This window comes from Polypterus senegalus, chromosome 3 (genome assembly GCF_016835505.1).
Source record: "Polypterus senegalus isolate Bchr_013 chromosome 3, ASM1683550v1, whole genome shotgun sequence".
NCBI lineage: Eukaryota > Metazoa > Chordata > Cladistia > Polypteriformes > Polypteridae > Polypterus > Polypterus senegalus.
In genome coordinates this window covers 38,218,881-38,241,752 of record NC_053156.1, presented here as the reverse complement: position 1 = coordinate 38,241,752, position 22,872 = coordinate 38,218,881, and the positions used below count along the sequence as shown (strand labels likewise).

Below are 22,872 nucleotides of genomic sequence, written 5' to 3'. Positions count from 1 at the left end.
TAAGGAGACCTGTGTTCGCTTCCCAGGTCCTCCCTGCGTGGAGTTTGCGTGTTTGTGTGGGTTTCCTCTGGGCGCTCCAGTTTCCTCCCACAGTCCAAAGACATGCAGGTTAGGTGCATTGGCGATCCTACATTGTCCCTAGTGTGTGCTTGGTGTGTGGGTGTGCCCTGTGGTGGGCTGGCACCCTGCCCAGAGTTTGTTTCCTGCCTTGCGCCCTGTGTTGGCTGGGACTGGGTCCAGCAGACCCCCGTGACCCTGTAGTTAGGATATAATGGGTTGGATAATGGATGGATGGATCGATGGAATAGGCCTATGTAGTTTACCACGTTTTGTGATATACGGTAACCCATCATACTATGTGTTTATTCTCATAGCTATTTAATCAAGCGTATGGCCATAGCAAACCAAAGCCAACAATAGCAGCATCAGGAACATAGCAGAAAAGAATCCTGGACAGGACCGTCCATTCCAGGCAGAAATACTCGAACGTCTGCACTCGCTTGTGCCAATTTAGGGTCATCTATACACACACCACGCATGATCTGTGGATGTAGATGAGAAAAACAATGTATCAAAAAGAGAACGGGAAGAAGGTGCACATTCAATATGAGTCCATGTCGCTTGATCAGTGAAGCAGCAGCGCTAAACACTGTGCCACTATACTTCCCCAAAAATAGAGAGAGATCCCCCTAAGGTTCCCATGGAATAATAGAAGGGGCGGAGCCAATGAGTAAAGTCAGCTGTGGAAGAAACCCGTGTAGAGAGTGGAGTAGGATGGGAGAAGCACCTGTTTGTCAGACAGAAGCAGGCTACCTATTAGACTTTACTCCGCTAAAATGTCTGTAATAGAAATAAACACAGAGGTGGCGTCACCAGATCTGAGTGGGCGTGAAGGAGCTGCGCATCTCACCAGTGTCTCTGTTTAGACAGGGGCTGACCCATTGACTACACTGTAGGTGAGCATCAACAATCTGAAGTTATCCTCAAGTATATTACCAGGAGCTGGTCTTGGCTGGTTATATTAGTTTATTACCTTCAAGTACCATCTGTTGATTTATTTTGAAAAATTCCTTTCACATTTTGTAATTTAAACTTATCACGTTAGGACCTCTGCTGTCTTGAACTATTTGTTACTGCTCTGTGAGTTGATGCGTCTGACTTGCTTCTGCACAATTAATTAGCTGGGGTTTAAAATGATTATCGAGGTCATAAGCTGTTGTTCCTTTCTTCTTGTATGTTCTACCATGGTAACTGTGTTACTCATTCATTTGAGTAATGAAAATGGCATGCAGAGTGGAAGCCTTAGTTACTACTAGGGAATTAAAGCTTAAATATAACAATACTGTATATTATTATTACTATTATTATGTTGCCTGGTTTCAGAACCTGACGTTCTTAAATGATTTACAGCATACTCACTTGCCAACTTAATCTGCACATGCCTGAGGTGTGGGAAAAATAACTAAAATAATAACTATTATTATCTAAATAATAATAATAATAGTAACATTTCCTTAATTAAACTACATAATCTCAAATGACAGCTCAGTATTGTTACTACTTGCCCGTCCACCCAAACATTCCTAAACCGAAAGCCATTTGATAGCTCATCACCTCTTCTTTTTTTTAATTTTTTTTTTATTAATTTTATTACAATCCATACAAAGCAATCAAGTTTTTACAAAAAGAAAAATAGAGTTAAGAACAGATCGATCCCCACCCCTGAGAGAGAGCAAGCCAAACGGTGTAAAATTTAAGGCTTGTAAACATACCTAAGTTAATAAATTCTCTGTGCTTTATAAACTCATTTCAAAATATTACTGATTAGATCCTGCCATGTTTTGAAAAAAGTCTGCACAGATCCTCTAACTGAGTATTTGATTTTTTCCAATTTCTAATAGTATAACACATCGGTTTCCCACTGACTTAAAAGAGGAGAGTTTGGGTTCTTCCAGTTTATCAGAATAAGTCTGCGTGCCAACAGTGTAGTAAATGCAATCACAATTTGTTTGTCTTTCTCCATTTTAAGCCCCTCTGAAAGAACCTCAAACACAGCTGTTAATGGGTTAGGAGGGATTGTGAGTCCTCATCACCTCTTCTAATGATCTTAGAACAAATCCTGTAACATTCATCCTTCCATCATCCATCCAACAATCCCTGGACAGTTTGCCAGTGCAGCACTGGGTGAACTCACACACACACACACACTTGGGTCCTCCTCCTCTGTTTAAATCCAGTTCCTGCACATGGTCTCTGTGGAGTTTTCATGTTCTCCCTGAGTCTAAGTGGGCTTTATACTGGATCATCTGGCTTTCCTTTCCCCAAAGATTTGCAGGTCATGTCTATTAGTGATTCTGTGTGGATATGTGTGTATGCCCTATGAGTGAATACCACCTTGTTCAGGGCTTTTTGCTGTTTTGCACCTTGTGCTACAAGGTTAGCATCCTGGCTATTACTGTATGCCTGAATTTGATTAAGCAAGTTTGAGGATATTATATAATAATAATAATAATAATAATAATAATAATAATAATAATAATAATAACTATTACACAGCACTTCACCTCAGGTACTGCCATGGCTGATCCCTCTTTGTCCCTGCCTTTTAGCTAAATCTGCAGACCCTTGTGCTGACATTGCATGGAGACCTTATTCCATCAGCTTTCCAAGCAATTAAAGATAAAATTTTTCTTGTGCAAATTAAAGGTGTATCATTTCAGTCCCAATACGATTCGCCTAAAAAAATGCCATTACTTACTAGCCATTGAGACCACTAGGGGCGATCACTGAGCCCCAAATCTTTGACAAAATTACTCTGCATCAGTCCCAAATTTTAAAATGCTTATTTTTTATTTCAAAACAGTACCTTCTCATTGGTTCTACCCAAATCATGATTATTTTCTTTTTCTTTTCTTTCCCCTCCACTCCTCCCAGGTGAGCTTTGTCCTCTTCCACCCAACTCTGACTCCCCCAGGAAGGTGGAGCAGCTTTCTTTTGAACCCGGACCAGGAGTACTTCCGGCATAGCAAGTCTGCCACCTGGAAGCACTTCTGGGTCAAGCAGAACCTCTCCCTGACTGGGGATAAATTTTCCAGCAGCTCTCCCTGGTTGCACCCAAGGACCCCAGCATGGCTTCCCAACAGAACTACATTCCCATGCATCCCTGCAGGTGTCCAAATGGGAGCCATACTAGAGGGGTGCTGCCCCCCAGTGTGTACTAGGAGAACACATGGCCCTGGGTGGTAGTCTCCATCTGTCCTTCCACTACGATAACCTACTGACTGGGAAAAGTATCACTAACCAACCCTGGCCAGGATGCACATCCATCCATATCATTCCATTATATGAGCACCCCAGCCAACTATGTCATGTTGTCTGTGACAAACCCAACAATGTCCTGTTGTCTGTGACACCAGAATTGATTTGCTATTTGATATAATTAACTAAGGTGGAAGGTCAGCGTTACAACACAACTCAGGAAATTCAGGAAGCTTTGTTTTCTTCAAATTGTTCATTTTGTAAGTTTAAATTTGTAGGGTGCTCACGTAGAGTTTCCGCCTTGGGAACTTTTATTTACCATCTGTTCGACAGCACAATGCTGTATCATGATTATAAAGTCTATTATTGACCTATGAACAATCCATAAATAGCACAGAAAACCGATACAAATTCACTTCCTGAGTTCAGTTTATGGTGAGCCGTTCATCTCAGTCGAGTCCCAAACTCTGTCTGCGTCATTCCCCTGGTAGCACTGACACAGTAGATTGCGCCCTTTTGAGCTCCAAATGCCAAAATGAATGAATTCTGTAAATTATTGTTCATTGCATACACATAAACAGTCAATGTTGTCCTCTCTGCAACTCAAAGTCACAATAAGCAGCCCTCTTGTCCCCTGGAAGAAACTGCAGGTCACCCAGCTGGGACTTGTGAGTAACCCCTGCATGTACCCCTTGAATTTGCTGATGTTATGTTTTATTTATTTTAATTATTTTTGGTCATTTATATAAGTGTTGTGTTCCACCCTTTCTAGCATTTTTGGGAGGAATCTGATCTTTTTGCTTATTTGGTTATTTTTAATGATGTTAATATTTTTTAACTCTATTATTTTGTAATTATACAATGCCGTTTGGAAATCAAAGGACTTGTCCTGTCGCACTGGTGATACGGTGGTTGTTGTGTTCAGATCCAGAGTCCAAGCTGCCCGACTATAGCTAGCTGTTATTCTTTAAACCTCCTACATGAGCTCAGACTCCTTCCATGACAGAGAAGTTGTATTCCAAGGTCCAAAAGGCAGTTTCCACTGATAAGATATAGTATACCGGAGTCTGTCCCACTCTTGCACGTCATATATTAACCCCAACTCTCACCCTTCACAGGTGCGGTGTGTGAGTCTTTATCTATCTTAATTTGGGTGGAGCATAACTGGGCACTGTGGGTCACACAGCTGCCAAGTGCCTGTCAGTGAACACCTCTGCCAGGTCCTGGTATCCCTGTGGAGGGAGTGAGTCCTTATATTTATTTAGAAACTTCTGTTTTGCAGTTTTGCATATTTTGTACTGTTTTTTAATTTGACTATGTGATTATTATTACAAGGACAGTCAAAAAGAAGTACCACATTTCAAACGTTTATTCTACAAAAATGCTGCAAGATAAAATAAATTTTATTAAGACACAAGAAAGGGTATACAAAATAGATTTTTTTCACTGTGTTTAAAAATGATGTCTTCAAGGTGGTGGCCATCATTTGCAATACACTCTTCGAGACGATTTCTGAACGCTTGCATGACTCAATTGGCCATTTCAAAGGGAATAACGGCAATTTCGTGGTAAATAGTGTCCTTGAGTGCTTCAAGGATTTGAGGTCGGTGTGTGTATAACTTTGACCTGAGATAGCCACAAAAGAAGAGAGAGCAGGCGAACGTGAAGGCCACCTGACATCGCGGTTCAGGGAGATCATTTTCCCCGGAAACATCTCCAGCAAAACTTGCATGAATCTCCGCGCCGTATGAGCTGTTGCTCTATCCTGTTGAAACCAGGAATCCACCACATCCGTTTCTTCAAGTTGGTGAAGTTGCTGCATAAAGTTCTCTAGCATTTCAATGCCATGTTCTGAAGTGATGGTGACCGTTGCTCACCCCTCCTCAAAAAAGTAAGGACTTAGAATGCCAAGTTCTGAAATGACACACCAAACGGTAACATGCTCATTGTGCAGGGAACTCTGATGAAGTTCACGAGGGTTGGTTTCAGCCCAATAGCAAAAGCTTTGCTTATTTACGCAACCATTGAAATGGAAATGTGCCTCATCACTGCACATGACAATGGCATCTTGATAAATGGTTTGCAGAATGTTCACACACAACTCTCTATGGCTCTCCCAGTCTCTCTCAGTGAGTTCCTGAACTGCGATTATTTTGTATGGATAGAAATTAAGGACCTCATGCAAAATCCTCCTCAAAGACGTGTTGGAAATGCCTACGGCAGAAGCATTTTTGTGCACTGAACGTCTAGGAGACTGCAAGATTGTTGCCCTTACAGCTTGGATTGTTTTCAGGCGTTCATATAGTCTGAGGACGGCCTGAAGATTTTCTATTCAGTGTAGTACTCCTCTGTCTATATTTAGTCACCAACTGAAGAATTGTTTTCCGATATGGGACATCACCGTTAGGATGAATGCTGAAGTGCGTTTGGAAGGTTGCGTAGCGATGATGGATTTGTTGTTTTTGAAGAATGCACGGTGTGCACCGGACCAAGGTATGATAACCACAAGGGATCGCCTATCAAAGGACCCCCACCCCAACGCACTCGGGGGTTTTATTTTATTTATTATTATTTATTTTATAAAATTATCATTATTATTATTTATTATATATTTATTTTATTATTTGGTTTATTTTTTTCAGGTCACCATTTTGTACCTTGTTTCATATCACATTTGCCACCATTTTGTACATTTGTGAGTTTTTTTAGCTGGGTTGCGTTTAACAACTAACTCCTGTTGCTATCACGAGATGGCCAGAAATCACGCCGTGTGACGTCATCAACTTGGCGATATTTCAGACGGTAGCACATTTTAAGCAGACACCAGGTTTTTGTATTTGTTAATAGTGCTAATCAGTGAAATTTGGCAAAGTGTTTTTCATAGTGAATATGATGTATTCAACGGTGATCGTTTTCACCAAATATTTTCCCGGAAGTTTGCTGTGCAGATGGTTTAGTCAAACATTTATTTCCCAGCGCCGTATGATAATTTGTGAGACCAGCGTGACATCACAGAACAATTGCGCATGAGCTTTCATCCTTTCACTGACCACTCAATACTCCAGCAGCATTTGCACACCAAATGTGTTAAAAAAAACACAGTATTTTGATTTGAGATATTCATTAGCTGACCATAATGAGACTATTATAAGTACTACCACTGAATATATAACACTGATTCCTGTGCGCTCACTCACTGCCCACTATGCCACATGGCTAATTTTGTATGCTGGACAAATTCATGCACAATTAGCCATGCGGTGCAGCAGTCAGAATAGCCCTTAAAGGATCCCTCCGACCTCCAAGCCAGAAAACACAGGAAACCCTGTGAAGTAATAATAATAAAACGTTTATCACTATTTACAAGGCGTTTCAATCGTCTTGATGGAAGAAAAAAGTGCAAAGCACCAGCACAGAGATTGGAAACAAAAAGGACTTTTTGGCTACATCCGGAAACGCATTTCAAATAATGGAATAAGCCTGTCCCACGCTGCGCTTCATGGTGTTGCCAATGTGTGCCCCAAGATGGGAACTCTATGGAGCGATGTAGGTGTCAAGCATAAAAAAAAATGAGTTTGAACGAATTAGTTGCTCCATCGAACGAATTATTAACTTCTTCGATTGAATTATGTAACTCGTTCAAAGGGATTATTTAATTTTTTTTCCCTATTTCAATAGTAATTATCCTACTCCATATTAATTCATTCAAACAGATTATTATTATTTTTCCCTGATGCAGTGCAGTTCTTATTACGGACCCCAGGATGGTTTTCCTGGCATACAGTCCAGTGAACCGTAAGTGAACTGTAAGGTGTGTGCTAACTTCAGTGAACTGGAAGAGAAACAAGCTGGAAGACCACCTTGTTTGAAACGGGTCTTTTGAGGAGTCCTGAAATGGGTTTCAAATATAGGAGAAGTTACAAGAATGGAATTATGGAATTTTCTTTGAGAACGTGATATTCTGGAGACAGTGATGTAAACGTTATTAGAAGAAAAGGTAAGTTTAAAATCTAATTGTTAATGACACTGAACAACGTAGAATAGACAGAAACGTTTGGCTGGCAATGCTCTGTCCGTTCCAGTTCACTAAACTGTACACAAGGAAAAACAAATAGATTCTGAAATAAGAAAAACATAAAAATAATCTGTACAAACTAATTACATAATTCATTTGGGTGAGTTACTGATTTTGTTTGAATGGCTTTATAATTCATTTGAATGGGTTTTTATTTTTTTGCTTGACAGCTATGGGGCTCCGTAGAACTCTTTGAGAGCAAAGATTTATGTTTTTTTTTATTACTTAATGCTAGTTTATTGTACCTTGTTGGTGGTTATTGTTCCGTCTGTATCTTTTATACCCAATTTAAGGCAGAGTGGCACAGTGGTTGGCACTCCCAACTCTGATCACGTTTTTGGCCGTGATAATCTGTCCAGCAAAGTTGGCAAATGCTTCCCTAGCCCAGAGAGACAATTAAAAGACCCCTGAACCCTTACATCTCACTCAAAACTCCTTCCTCAGCATTTCGCTGAGTTTGGCAAAGTTCCCAAACATTTTCCAAAACTCATGGAGTGAAGTCAGGGTTCACTCATCACAATTCGTATTTGTATGTAGTTATAGCAATTTAAAAGAACTTTCAAATTTGCAGGTTGTTTTTGATGTTTTGGTTGGAAGTTGTTTTGGGCGATGGTATTTTTGATATTGATTGTCTCCTCTGATGTCTGGGTGTTTTTTGACTTTAACTCTTCATGTCCTGGGTCTGCTGTGACATTTATGGCTTGTCGATTGGAGCTCTGGCAGTACAGAAACGTCAGCGGAATCTTCTTTTGTGCTGCCTTACTCTGCATGGGAGTTCTGCTGCGTGAGTTTGAGCCTGTCATGTTGAAAAGGCTAAGATTTAAAAATAAATTTGCTTTTATTTCCTTTCTCCGAGTTTCACTTCCATTCATAAACATGTGGCAAATAGCTCATTTTTACATCAAAGGTTTACATTTTTTTAAATATTCTTCGTTTTGCAAGATGGTTCAACAAAATTGCCTCTCATCTTCAAAGCCCTAGGGTTTGGGCACTATCTCTATGGCGTATGAACATTATGGCTCTGTAACCATGTGAAGGTGATGATGATGATTCCAAACACATGAAGGTTCTGAAGGTTTGCCTCTGTGACAGGGTGGGAGTATACAAGAGTGTGCCCTGCAGTGGACCACCATTGTCTCCTTTAGAAGTGTGCACCATTCAACACAACCATCCTGGCTTTGGCGTATAAGCTGGGAATGCCAAGCAGCAGGATTACAAAGCAGAGTGCCATCCGATTAAACATGGTTGGTTATGTGGGTCTTAAATGGGGTAAAGAACTGGAGCAAAAGGTAATTTGAAAGCCATGAGCTGACAAGGTGAAACTATAATCAGGGGGTTTGGATAGGTTTCTTGAGCTACCCCAAACTGCTAACAGTCCAAAAAAGCAAACATAATAGGTACAAAGTGTTTCTAAAATACCCTTTACTTTTCATTAAATGATAAAAATTAAATACTTTCAATAAAACCGCTATGTATGCATACCACGGAATGCATATCTGGCATGAATCAGCTTCTTTGCCCAGAATTGCACAACTGGAGCTTCTTTACCTTTGGAGCAACTGGTAGTTTTTCAAAATGGGGTGAGAAAAGCGAGAACAAAGTGAAGCAATTGCCCCAGAATATAGAACAGATATTCCTAAAATTAAGAACACAAGGTCGGGTGTTCAGCAATTCATTATTACTGTAGCTAAATTGTCATCTAATCAGGCAGCTCCTTTGGGTTGCAAGGAGTCGAAGAAGCCATTATCTAACATCTGCGGATATTTTGCTAGTTAATGTGAGCCTCGCCACTGTTGGGACTTTGTCAGCTGATGAAATTTGGTTGTGTGTCCCTTGCGATTCAGAAAGAACATTGGCATATTAGAGTCAGGGGTGTTCAATTAGGCTGCTAATCTCGATATTGCAGGAGCGTATGGAGCGTCATTTGTTCCAAAATGAAATAAATCAAAGGGTAATAGTGAAACATACGTATAATCACATGAAAAAAATACAGTGGTAATTATATAAATGAGTTGTTACAGTTTGAAAAACTTCTACAATGTATATGAAAGATTGGATGGCTGTTAGGTGACAAAACCAGCTAAAAAGAGACCCTTTGAAATAAATCACAATGAAATGTGCCTTCCATAAAATCCCCACTATGGGGAAATAACTAAGGTATTGTTTTAATAAATTCTGCAAAAGTCAAATAAAAAATACTTATTGAAATGAAGGCGGCATGGTGGCGCGATGGGTAGTGCTGATGCCTCCAAGTTAGGAGACCTGAGTTCGCTTCCCGGGTCTTCCCTGCGCGGAGTTTGCATGTCTCCCCGTGTCTGTGTGGGTTTCTTCTGGGTGCTCCCTGCAGGTTAGGTGGATTGGTGATTCTAAATTGTCCCTAGTGTGTGCCCTGCAGTGGACTGGCGCCCTGCCCGGGGTTTCTTTCTTGCCCTGTGTTGAACAGGATTGGCTCCAGCAGACCCCCGTGATCCTGTAGTTAGAATATAGCAGGTTGGGTAATGGATGGATGGATGGATATTGAAATGGAATAAAATGCTGATGTGCCATTTCATGATAGCTAGTTTTAGTATTTTCAGATATAGTGTTCTGTTTGACGGTGTCACAAACGTGTGATTTGGAGGCAGCTAGAGGGCCTGAATAATAGTAGTACCAGACCAGACCGGAGGTGGCGAGCTGCACTAACTCTCTCTCTCAATCCTCTGCAGACCATCCATGGGAAATCCCGCTAGGTTCCTGCGCCATTGGTGATGTCGCTTCCGGTACCAGGACCATTGATGACATCACTTTTGGTGTTGGTGGCCGTAAAGTGACGTCACTTCCGGTCCCGAAGACGCCACTTCCCCTGTTTGGCACTATTGATGACATCACTTCCAGGCCCGATGAATTCATTTTCAGTTCCAGTCCCCAAGACGTCACTTCGTGTGCTGGCCTTCAAAGCCGCCATCTTGCCTCCATACCATCAGTTCTACTTTGAACTCCAATCTATGCACATCAGTGGCCTAACTTATACCCTTTTGCAGCCAGGGAACAATATACAGGTGGCTGCCCCAAACCTTGTTTTTTGACTTTTTGTCTACTTCTTGTGACAACAGTTATTTTATAAGATTTACTTATTTAATTAGTTCACTTTATAACTGCATTTGTTGAAGATTTCCAGGTTTTCCAAGTAGTTCAGTGTAGTTCAAAAGCAGCTACCAGAAAGGCATGTCTCATCATACCAAAAAAAAAACAAATACTCCACAGTCCAAGTGTCTTTGTTTTAAAGATTTTAGTGAAATTCAAAGGAAATAGTTTCACAAAAAAATAAAAAAACAAAAAAATAAAGAAAAAGGTTAATAATACACACACAAAAAAGGGGAACGTGTTGTCTATTTTGATCACCTAGGTTACATTTCATAACCATTTCACCATGACCAATGTTTGACCTGCTTACGTACACAACAGTCAGAAAGCCCTTCATGCTTCTCTGTCTAACAGTTCATGTTTCTCCCTAGCTGTCTGACTTCCATCTGCGAGCTGCAGTCTTATACTGAGAGCTAACAGTAAGAACACTCCATTAACTTTTAACTTACAGAATCTTCCATTATCCATGATAAAGCTAATTATATTCAATTTCAAACTAAAGAAGCATTAAGGTAAATCCACCATTAACATGAACTTAATTTATACACTTACTGTATAATATGATGAGGTTTCTTTTGTGTTTTATTTGTTGATGAAAGACTGTTTAATATAATAAAGAATAAAATGATAATTAATTTCATTTGTACAACTCAGAACCCAAAATGTGACAATACATAGATTAGGTTACTGTGAACAGGAATAATGGATAAATATGTCAGTCAGTCAGTCAGTCAGTCAGTCAGTCATTGTCCAACCCGCTATATCCTAACACAGGGTCATGGGGGTCTGCTGGAGCCAATCCCAGCCAACGCAGGGCACAAGGCAGGAACAAATCCCTGGGTAGGGCGCCAGCCCACCGCAGGGCACGCACACACACACACATACACACACCAAGCACACACACGGGACAATTTAGGATCTCCAATACACCTAACCTACATGTCTTTGGCCTGTGGGAGGAAACCGGAGCAATCGGAGGAAACCCATACAGACACAGGAAGAACATGCGTACAGATAATTATTATGCAGGTGTACCTCGATTTCATTGAGTTGTGTGATTATATTAGACAAGTCATTTTATTTCAGGGACCTAAATTTAACTTATATGTTTATGGGGCTGCATGGTAAGATAATGGTTGTGTCGTCACCACCACTGTAATCATGTCATTAGGCTGACGGCTTTGACAGAAAGCTATCTTTTCTTAAATTTTGCTTATAGTGTTGTTAAATAATCATTTCTTTGGTACTCATGTGACAATGATTCCATCTGTTTAGAGAAATGTGAAATAGAAAAATGAACGAAAGACCGTTAATCCAGTCTAATTGTGATGTGACTCTCAGAAATGCGCGTATTCTTTCTGAAACGCTCCTCCCTCGAGCCCACAACTTCCTACATGCAGATGTGCCAGTGAGGATTCCACTCCAGTCCTTCGTGAGCTAAACAATTTTGCACCCTGCATGTAGCTGGCATTCTTGGTTCTCTATTAGGTCACATATGCCTGATGAATTTATTTGTGTTAATTGTATTCGTTTTGAGAATTCTGGATCAGTACAAAGTCATATCAGATTTGAATCACTTGCAAAATGAATTTGAACAGTCAAACAAATTACAGGATGAGCCAAAATCCGAACTGAGTCACATTTACCTGCAGTCTGAATGTAGTTTGAATACCCTGGGGCAACATATGGACTCAAAGGAAACTGGGGTGAGCTTTTCAGTTTCTTTTTAGCATTGTGATTTTTCTCTGCTTCATTGCTTTGGGACTGGACTTTAGGACTGGGGTGGGGGGATTGCCACTCCGCCTGCCCTGAGAGGGTCCCTTTTTGGAAGGTTCTTTATGGGCACTTTTAGTTTATTGAGTTACGATGGATAAACCTGTTTGTTCTCTACACTTGTCAAAACTACAGTTTTGCCCTAATGGATGTGAATGATATCCCACCTAGAACATGAGGGGTTGACCATTCTCTCTGTTTTTCATGAAGGCGATTCTAGGAGGACCGCTAAATAATGGGACTCTTTACTTAATGCAGCTCCTCTCTTCTTGCCTTCAGCTTCAAGCCCCCAAGTCAGGCTGGTTTGCTTTATGCTGATGGTTCTCCACACCATATTGCTGGGAGTCATTCTCTTCTTCGTTGCCTTCCATTGTAAGTTTTTAGATCCATTTTGCTGCCTTGCATCTTTGCATAGTGGATTCAATAAGGTAGTCAGGCCCCTCCACTTTCTGCACACTTTATTGTGGCGTAGATTTACGTGAAATGGATTTTAAACGTGTAAATTTGACATTTTTCTCCATCAATCTGCACTTAATAACAAAGTAAAACCATGTCTTCAGAGAGGTTTGAAAATGTATTAAAAATCAAAAGCTGAAATCTCTCATTTATATAAATATTCAGACCCTCTGACCCAAATTTGGTTCACTTCCATCTTGTTTGCTTTAATTCTCATCAAGGTGTGTCACGATCTTGATTGGAGTCCATCTGTGGCCAAACACATTTATTGGACATCATTGAAGAAAGCACCCACCTGTGTATAGAAGTTCCACAATTCACACTGCATGACAGATCAATAACCAAGCCATGAAGTCCAAAGAATTCTCTGTAGGCCTCAGCAATGAAATTGTGGTGAATCATAGATCAGGGTTTGAAGCCATTTTTAAAGCTTTGAGTAGCACAGTTCCCTCAATAACTATGAAATGGAAGAAGTTTGGAACCACCAGGACTCTTCCTAGAGTTGGCAATCACGCCAAGCTGAGTAAGAAGGGCCTTGGTCAGCTAGTTGACCAAGAGCCCAATGAACACTTTAACAGAGCTTCAGAAGTCCTCTACTGAATCTGTCTGAAGGACGCTCATCTTGGCAGCACTGCAACAATCAGACATTTATAACAGAATGGCTTGATGGTGACCTTTTGAGTAAAAGGCATATGGCAGTTTAAAGGACCCTGAGAGCATCAGGAAAAAAGATTCTCTGGTTCTGATGAAATAAAAATTGAACTCTTTAGCCAGAACTCCAAGCTCTATGTCAGGTGAAGAGACCAGCAACTGCTCATTACCTGCTTAATACCATCCCTACGGTGAAGCACGGTGGGAGCAGCATCATACAATGGTGGTGCTTCATAGTGGCAGAGACAGAGGGACTGGTCAGAATTAAGGGAAGGATGAATGCAACCAAGTACTGAGAGTCCTTGAAGAAAATCTGCTCTAGAGTGCACACCACCTCAGACTTTCAACCCAACAATGACTCAAAGCATACAGCTAAGACAGCCCTGGAGTGGCTTTGGGGCACATCTGTGACTGTTCTTGAGTGACACAGCCAAAGCCCAGGCTTAAACCCCAAAGAACATCTGTGGAGAGACCTGAAGACGGCAGTTTGCAGACACTTCTCATCCAGTCTAACACAGTTTTACAGGATCTGCCTGGAAGAATGAGAGAAACTTTCCACATCCAGGTGTGCAAAGCTTGTAAAGACTCACCAAGAAGACACAAGGCTGGAATTGCTGCCAAGGGCGCTTCTGCAAAGTACTGAATAAAGAGTCTGAATACTTACAGTACATGAATGAGAGATTTAATTTTGTGACATTTAATACATTTGTAAACCTTTCTAAAAACATGGTTTCACTTTGTCATTATGGGTTATCAAGTGTAGATTGATGTATATAAATTCCAAGTTTGTTAATTTAAAATTAAATCTACAATACAATGGAGTGTTTGGAGAGTGAAGGAGTCTCTGTACTTTCAAAATTCACCTTCAAAACACTGTGGTCCACTTAAAAGAAACATGATTTTATGTGAAACTGGCTGCCATGCATCTTCCTGTCAGATTGAATATTTAACATTTTTTACAGATTCCCACAGTAGGAGTGTCCTGCTGAGCATGAAAGCAGAAGGTAAGATTACATGTGTCACACATTGCCACCCAGGTGGAACCCATACGTGGAACGAATTGAAAATATGTCTAAACAATTGAACTGTTAAGAGAGAAGAGAGAGTAATAAACATGTTAAATAAAGAGAAATAAATCAGAGCCATGGTACCCTGCTCAGCAATAACTCTACAGCTCAATGAGTGGGACAGCACCCTACTCACCTCTTTATCATCTCTGGCCAGGCTACCTTAGCGTCAGTAAGCCTTTGCTCCAATTCTGGACTGGCAGAGACCATTTCTTACCATTCTTGGGGCTTCCCAGCTCCTTCTGTATAACATGGAGCCACTAGGACACAGTACCCCGTGTGGACCCTTGTGTGTACTACACACCCATTGCCATTTTTTTTAATTTATCCAGCTATACAAAACAGTTATCACAATAAAACAATATTTATATTGTCACACATGTGTGATTGAGAGGCAGCTAAATGGCCTGAATAATAGTAGTACAACGCCAGACCAGGGAGTGGTGAGCTGCACTGACTTTCTCTCTCAATCCTCTGCAGACCATCCATAGGAAATCCTGCTTACTTCTGTTATCAGCGCTTATGTTGACATCCCTTTCGGCACTGGCGCCGGTTCCGAGAGGAGTGGGCGGGGGGTTTGGTATGTCTGGGTTGCCATTGATGACTTCACTTCTAGTCCTGGCGCTATTGATGACATCACTTACTTTCTCAGCCGTTAAAGCCGCCATATTTATCATCCTAAATCAGTTCTGTTTTGGATTTAAACCGGTCAAGAACTCAATACAATTTAACCCATTTGTACAATATATGGGTGGCTGCCCCAAACGTTTTTGATGTCTTTGGACCATTCTTGTGACAATATACAGTGGCGAGCGGCTGGGAGCGGTACCCAGCCAGGACACCCTGGAAGATCAGAAGAGGGATTACATCTGCTCCGGACCACGTGAGGGCAGCCACCCTGGTTGGTATGAGGACCACGGGAACAGAGCATGGAAGCTCAACCCTATAGGGGCTCGTGGTCACCGCCAGGAGGCACCCAGATGCCTTAAAAGCCCTAGACTTCAGCACTTCCACCACACGCGGAGGTGCTGAGGCAAGGAATACCATGGACACCCAGAATGCTTCTGGGTGCTCAGCCGGCACTTCTGCCACACCAGGAAGTGCCAGCGGAAGTTATGCCTCCCCAGACAATCATTAACCCACCACCAAACTGCTCATGCTGAATGATGTTACAGGCAGCATAATGTTCTCCATGGCTTCTCCAGACCCTTTCACTTCTGTCACATGCTCAGGGTGAACCTGCTCTCATCTGTAAAAAGCACAGGGCACCAGTGGTGCATCTGCCAATTCTGGTATTCTATGGCGAATGCCAATCGAGCTGCATGCTGCTGGGCAGTGAGCTCAGGGCCCATTAGTGGACATGTGGCCCTTGGGTCACCCTCATGAAGTCTTTCTGGTTGTTTGGTCAGAGACATTCACACCAGTGGCCTGCTGGAGGTCATTTTGTAGGGCTCTGGCAGTGCTCATCCTGTTCCTCCTTGCCCAAAGGAGCAGATACTGGTCCTGCTGATGGGTTATGGACCTTCTATGGTCCTCTCCAGCTCTCCTATAGTAACTGCTTGTCTCCTAGAATCTCCTCCATGCCCTTGAGACTGTGCAGGGAGACACAGCAAACCTTCTGGAAATGACACGTATTGATGTGCCATCCTGGAGAAGTTGGACTACCTGTGCAACCTCTGTAGGGTCCAGGTATCACCTCATGCTACCAGTAGTGACACTGACTGTAGCCAAATGTGAAACTAGTGAAGAAACAGTCAGAAACGATGAGGAGGGAAAAATGTCAGTGGCCTCCACCTGTTAAACCATTCCTGTTTTGGGGGTCATCTCATTGTTGCCCCTCTAGTGCATCTGTTGTTAATTTCATTAACACCACAGCAGCTGAAACTGATTAACAACCCCCTCTGCTACTTAACTGACCAGATTAATATCCCATAAGTTTCATTGACTTTATGCTATACTCTGATTAAAAAGTGTTCCTTTAATTCTTTTGAGCAGTATATATATATAATTGTATATATATATATAAAATTCAAACAACTCTCATGGCTTATACCCTCCAATCCTACCAGAGGTCTCAAACTCTCGTCGTGGAGTGCAAAGTGTTTTCATTCACACCTTTTTCTTAATTAGTGACATCTGCTGCTAATTGACTCTTCTGCATTAATTTTAATTGACTGACTCAGACAACTGTGACCAGTAGGAGGCATAACAGCACCCTAGACCCGAAAAACACAATCTCACAAACACAGTTCAAAATCATGAACATTTATTTTATAAACTACCTTTGCCTGGTCCCTCCATGTAAAATACAACATGGTACCACAATGTATCTTCTCTTCTCTTCTCCACTTCTCTCTGGTAAGTGTCGTCAATCTCCTCTCTTGACTCTGACTCCTTGGCTGAAGCAGAGCTGCCTCCTTTACTGGGACCCAGGAGTAATTTCAGTGCCACGACACTGTCCCTCAGAAGCACTTCTGGGTTAGGCAGAAGTCCCATGAAGTATGGATCATTAATCCCTGCAGTTGCTCGGGCAGAACACACAGAGCCCAACAGGGCTTCCCCACGGAACCACAATTCCCAACATGCTCTGTGGAAGTACCGTAACCCAGGGACATTGCCATCTAGTGTTTAGGGAAGTAAATAACCCAATTAAGTTGCCTCCCCTGTCCCTCAATTGTACTGTCATCCCAGCCAGTTAAGGATCCTTTATCCTTTAGCAAATCCATTCCTGTCCATCTCCTGGTTGTGGCAGAGACCACCCTTCCTATTTGATGAACCAGCCTCCCATTCAGGTAAGAAATCTTGGACAGGGACACCAGCCCATGCCTGCCATCCATTTCCCCCCTTAATTATTTCTTATTTTGTAACTAGCAGGCAAACAATAATGAAATATATAATGAGATACCTTGTCTGTCATGCAGGATCTGAAAATAAAGAAAGGTGAAGGACTCAGTAATGTTGATCTGCTTAGGTCCACAAAACATTTTGACGTTGTTAGTAAAAAAGAAAAACAACCATTTCGGAAATGGCAATCCATGGAATTAAATAATGGGTTTAATTAACAACAAGAATTGGCTTCTGATTAAGAAACTGGTTGGAGTTTGAGGCCTCGACTTAGCTAGCCATCTGCTGGCTCGTTTCACATCTCATGTCATGCTGTTAAAGGACCGAGTCTTAAAAAACACGTCAATTATAATGAAGGGAAAAGAAGTTAATTAGCAGAAAAACTGATCACTAATAATAAAATAATAATTAACTACACATTAATTACATTTATATACCACTATACTTGCTACTCAAAGCTCTTTAAATAAACAGAGGGAAACCACTTCAACCACTACCAATGTGCAGCACCAACCTGGAGGATGCGACGGAAGCCATTATTATGTCAGTATGCTCACCACACATTTTCTGTTAGGTGGTGAAGGGGTGAGAGAGAGAGAGACAGGGGATAATTGGAGGCCAGAATGACTAGGCCATGGTGGGTAACTTAGCCAAGACATCTGGATAAACTCTACACTTTATGAAAGATGCTGAGGGATCTTTAATGACTACAAAGAATTAGGGCCTTGGTTTTATGCCATATATACAGCACAGTGCCCCCGTCACTGCACTGGGGCATTGGGATTCACACACAGACCACAGGATAAGCGCCCCCTGCTGGCCTCACCAACACATTTTCCAGCAGCATCCCAAGCGTTTCCTAGATGGTCTCCCATTCAAATACAAGTACTGTCCAAAAACAAACATGCTTAGCTTCAGGTGGATGACCTGGTGGTATGGCTGCTGAAAAGGGTTAGAATGAAAACCCTGCAGACACAGTAGTGCTCGAAGGCAAAAGTTGGAGACCCCTGTCCAATTCCTTCAAGCTTACGGTATAAGGATCAAATCCCATTGCCAATTTTTGAAACCTTCACTCTCATTAACTTTGGCGCAGACCTTCTTTTTTAATTTTAATGGCTTTTCACAACAGTAAGAGCTGAGTCATTTCCGTAGAACAATGTAGGGCTTATTATACATTTCCAAGGTATAACTGGTTTCACCAACAGACATACATACAGTACGTGATTACATTTCAAGGGTATGTTTTCTATTCCTTTTTTGTCTTTCCTTCTTTGTGTTTCAGACCTGACTGGCCAGGTAGAGGAGATTTGGCTTCTCAGGCAGAACCAATTCTTCTACTTCTCTACTAAAGAAGGCAGCTGCAAGTTTGCTCAAGAGTTTTGTGCCAAAAGGAATGCCAGCCTAGTCTCAGTGAGTGGTGCTAACAAGGTGAGTGACAAAGGCACGTATGTGTGTGTGTGTGTTAATGGACAAGAATGTGCTACACATGTTACCAGCTTTAGCCACTTAGAGATCCCATAAGATACTGTGACAGCACTTTTGTAGCAATCCTCCATTCTCAGACTAAACGCTCAAGAGGCTCAGCTATACCTATTGTAAAAAGGCACAAAAAGAGGAATGAATACAAGGAAAGCATAAATTCCAAATGCACAGACTGAAAATAAAAACCCTTGACACTAAGTGAGTGTTGAATCTCTGACTGTTTGTGTATTGTCAGAGCAGATTCTTGAAAAACGTCATATCCTTGGCACTTCATGCCATCTTTACTGTTTATATGCTACCGCTCAACATTTAACAAGGTTAGACCATTAGAGCTGATCACCAGACTTTTAACTTGCAGTCATCTACATCTGGAGTCTGGACTTCATAACCACTGCTCTTCAAAACAGGCACTTCCCAAAGTTGTGTCCTAAGCAGCCTGTAATGACTGAGTGACCAGACTAAGTTTCAACTCCATCATTACTTTAGTGGATGACACCAGCATTGTAGGCCTGATGAAATTTTTCTTCTGACAACAATCTTTCCCTTAATGTCAACAAAGCCAAGGCTGATCATAGCCAGCTACATTGGAGAAAGTGCTGTGGAGAATTAAACTTCTTGGAGTCACCATTGCTTATAGCCTGAAATGGTTACAAAACATCTCAAGAGTGAAAAAGGCTCACTAATGCCTTTACCATCTCACAAATTGGAAAAAAGCCTGGAATTGTTCATGTGCTCAGTAGAGTCCATCAGTGATAGGGTGGACTGGTCTCACAACAAAGAGGAACTATAGGAGAAAGGGCAGAGCAGACTCTTCATCCTTAGGGGACTGTGTTCCTTTAATGTGAGTAGTGACATCCTTCACATCTTCTGCAACTCTGTGATGGCCAGTGCAATTTTATACGCTGTGGTGTGTTGGGCTGGAAACATCACTTCAAGAGAGACCCACCGAATCAACAAGCTAATTAAAAGGACAGACTTAGTTATGGGACACACGTTGAAACATTTATAGGTAGTAGAGGAGGAGAGAATGAAAGCAAAACTGAGTGCTATTATGAACAATGCTGCACATCCTCTTTCTGACACACCAACACTGAGGACCTTCAGCCAACAAATCATTTAGCAGAAGTGTGTCAAGAAGCACTATGGGAGCTCCTTTATACCAACAGTAGTACGCTTGCATAACGCCTCGATGTGACTGTGACAGGCGTTTTTATCTTTAGCCAAGTCAGTTTTTTTTTTCTTTTTAGTAATACTTGTGTGTATTTGTTTGTCATAATATTTAGGTATTTATTTACTATTAATTCCACTTCTGTAAAAAGTCCAATTTCTGCCTTGGAGAGTGTCTGATCAGCCCTAGACAGCAGGGGTGTGGTGAAGGTGGCACAACTGGCACACAGCTACCTTCACGCCATGACACATGCAGTCTTGGGAAAGCAAACAGTGTTGTTGAAGATCTCAGTCAGTCGAGTTTCATTTCACATTCAGTTTCATGTTCTACATTTGTATTGTTTTAAAAGTGTATTCGGTGCTTTTTTGTTTTTTGTCTTACTGGATATTGTATTGTTTGTCCGATGTTCACAGAATGCGAAGCTTATATAGAAATATGTATTGCTTGTGAATTAAGTGCATCATTTCAAGCTGTCTAAGGGCGATATGGGAAATGGATGGCATAAATGCACTTTGCCTCAGGTGGCATTTTGTAACCATTTTAAATAATGTGGGCAGCACAGTGACACTCTGGCCTCTGGTCAAGTACCCAGCCTGGTTTTCCTGTCTATTTGTTGAACTCCAGTGTTCATCCTCTTACAAAAGACATGTATGATGTGGCCTGAAAGGGTGTCACTCCAGCTTCTCAAACCGACACAGACAGACACAAGGCACAAATCCAGCACAGCGCACTAGTGTTTTATTCATGGGAAATACTTTCCCAATCATTTCCCACAGCACCAACCCCAACACAAATAAAGCAGAGGAATGAACACAGAGTACTTGGTGCTCTTTCTTTTCTCTTACTCTTTCCACATCTTCCTTCCTCCAGCAAGCTTTGTCTTCTCCCTCTCGGCTCTGGCTCCCAGAATGAAGGCAGCGGGCTTCTTCTATCCTGCACCTGGGAGTAATTCTGGTGGCCCGTTAGCATGGTCTGGAAGCACTTCTTGGTGAGGCAGAAGCCCAACGAAGTAGGGCACTGCAGCCCCTGCACACCCCATGGCAGCACCCATGAAACAAACCCAGCAGGGATGAATAACAGGACTTCATCTCCCATGAAGCACTGGAGGGAATCTGTCGTGCTGCAGCATCCCCCATTCTGTGGGAAGTAATGCCCTATGACTGCTTTTTCCTCCAGTGCTTCTGTTAAACACCCCAGCTGTCCACCCCAATGTAAATGTGATGGACTGGCTTCACATTCATGTTTGATTTCTGTCTTGTTTCTAATATTGTCAGGATAGACATTGGCTTCCCTTACACTTTTAAAGGAATGAACACTTTGAAAAACAGAGATGGATTGATGTGTAGACATTCTAAATTAACCAGACTCCCATCTAGACACAGGGCGCTGACCCCCAGCAATCAGAACTTGAGCTCTACATGTTTAGCAAAAAGATAGTTGGATGATTTCCTTAATGGACCCTTATGTCAGTTTCTTACTGTGACACACCACGTTAGGCAACAGTCGACATCCAGTGTCACCTCTGGGGACATTTAGAGGCTTTCCTGGCCACATCAGTGGTAAACAGGAACCCGTCCTGGACAGAATACCAATCAACCACAGGGCCTATCAATTTAGATTTGTTTCTAGGATGTGGGAGTAAAGCTGGAGGACCCAGATGACAACACATACACAGACATGGATAGATCATACAAACTCCACACTGACAGTGACCTGGTGTGGAATACAGTTACAGGATGCTGCATCAATGTGGCTTTATTCCTTACCAGTGTGCCTCTCTAAATATTGCAGTTGCCTTTTGTGCTCCTGCCTCCATACTGCATACTCTTGCTTGTGTGGGTTCAGGTCCACCATCCAGCCTTAAGGATCCCCTGCTTCTTGGAAGATGGCCTTCAGCACCAAGACCTGAAATCTGCCTAAAGGCCATTTCTGGAAGGTCCTGCTTAGAGCCTGCTGGAATGGACCATTATAGAAGAACCCTGCATTGCTCTAGCTGGGCTTATCTTCTTCCCATTTGTTTATAAACTTGGAACCCAGTGAAATATAAACTCCTATTCAGCCTTAAACTTCCTGTTTTTATGCCACATGGGCACTCTTTAACAAATGTCAACTGTTCTTTTATCAGGATCATTTCTAGATACTCTTTGATGGACCAACGTTCTGGCTGATTGGTTTTTGACTTGTGCCCAGGGTATAGCAGATATGCTCTAGTACCCCTTGAATTGTATTTTTCAGATTTGAAAATGTAGGCATTTTTAAATACTGCCGAAATGTCATTTTAGTTTGCTAAAGGAATCACAAGATTCAAGATCCATCAATCCATCCATTATCCAACTATATCCTAACTACAGGGTCACGGGGGTCTGCTGGAGCCAATCCCAGCCAACACAGGGCGCAAGGCAGGGAACAAACCCCAGGCAGGGCACCAGCCCACCGCAGAAGATTCAAGATATTAATCCCAATTTCTTGTTCACAAGCTGATTACTCAGGCTGTACTTCAATTACACAGATAACTAATGCACGGTATAATGTTCTTTCTTGTATGTATTATAACTTGCTTTGTAAGTTGCCTTGGATATGGGGTTCCTAAATACAGAAATAAATAATAAAATTAATAGTCACACCATCACATTCACAGAATCCAGTAAAATGTTTACCTGCATGTCTGGCCACCATGCAACATGTCATCTCAGGCACGTATTAAGCTACAGCACTTCATAGAAGCCACAAACCAATTTACAGTGCCTGATTTCTTGTGTTTCTATGTTCTTCTAAATCAGTTGTTTTCCTGACTATGGACAGTCTCTCTACATAGGTCATACTGACCTCTTGACAAATATGCTTGTTTTTAAACTTACATTTATTAGCAAAAGAATATATGCTATTACACAGCCTGTTTTCAAAGCATAATGTACAATTAATTAGGTATTTTAAAAGCAGCTTATATGTCTTTTATTAAAAAGTCTTATTTAGCA

The 22,872-nt window shown here is 41.7% G+C and overlaps 1 protein-coding gene across 2 annotated transcripts in view; it reads left to right on the top strand.

Moving 5' to 3' along the window:
• The window catches only part of LOC120525031, a 59,297-nt gene that overhangs the window by 3,276 nt on the left and 33,149 nt on the right, over positions 1-22,872 (top strand). For both annotated transcript variants that reach the window (XM_039746973.1, XM_039746971.1), the window contains exons 2-4: positions 12,509-12,601; positions 14,299-14,340; positions 18,530-18,675. In XM_039746973.1, the coding sequence (XP_039602907.1) occupies positions 12,509-12,601; positions 14,299-14,340; positions 18,530-18,675 (281 nt within the window). The remainder of the gene's footprint in view (positions 1-12,508; positions 12,602-14,298; positions 14,341-18,529; positions 18,676-22,872) is intronic.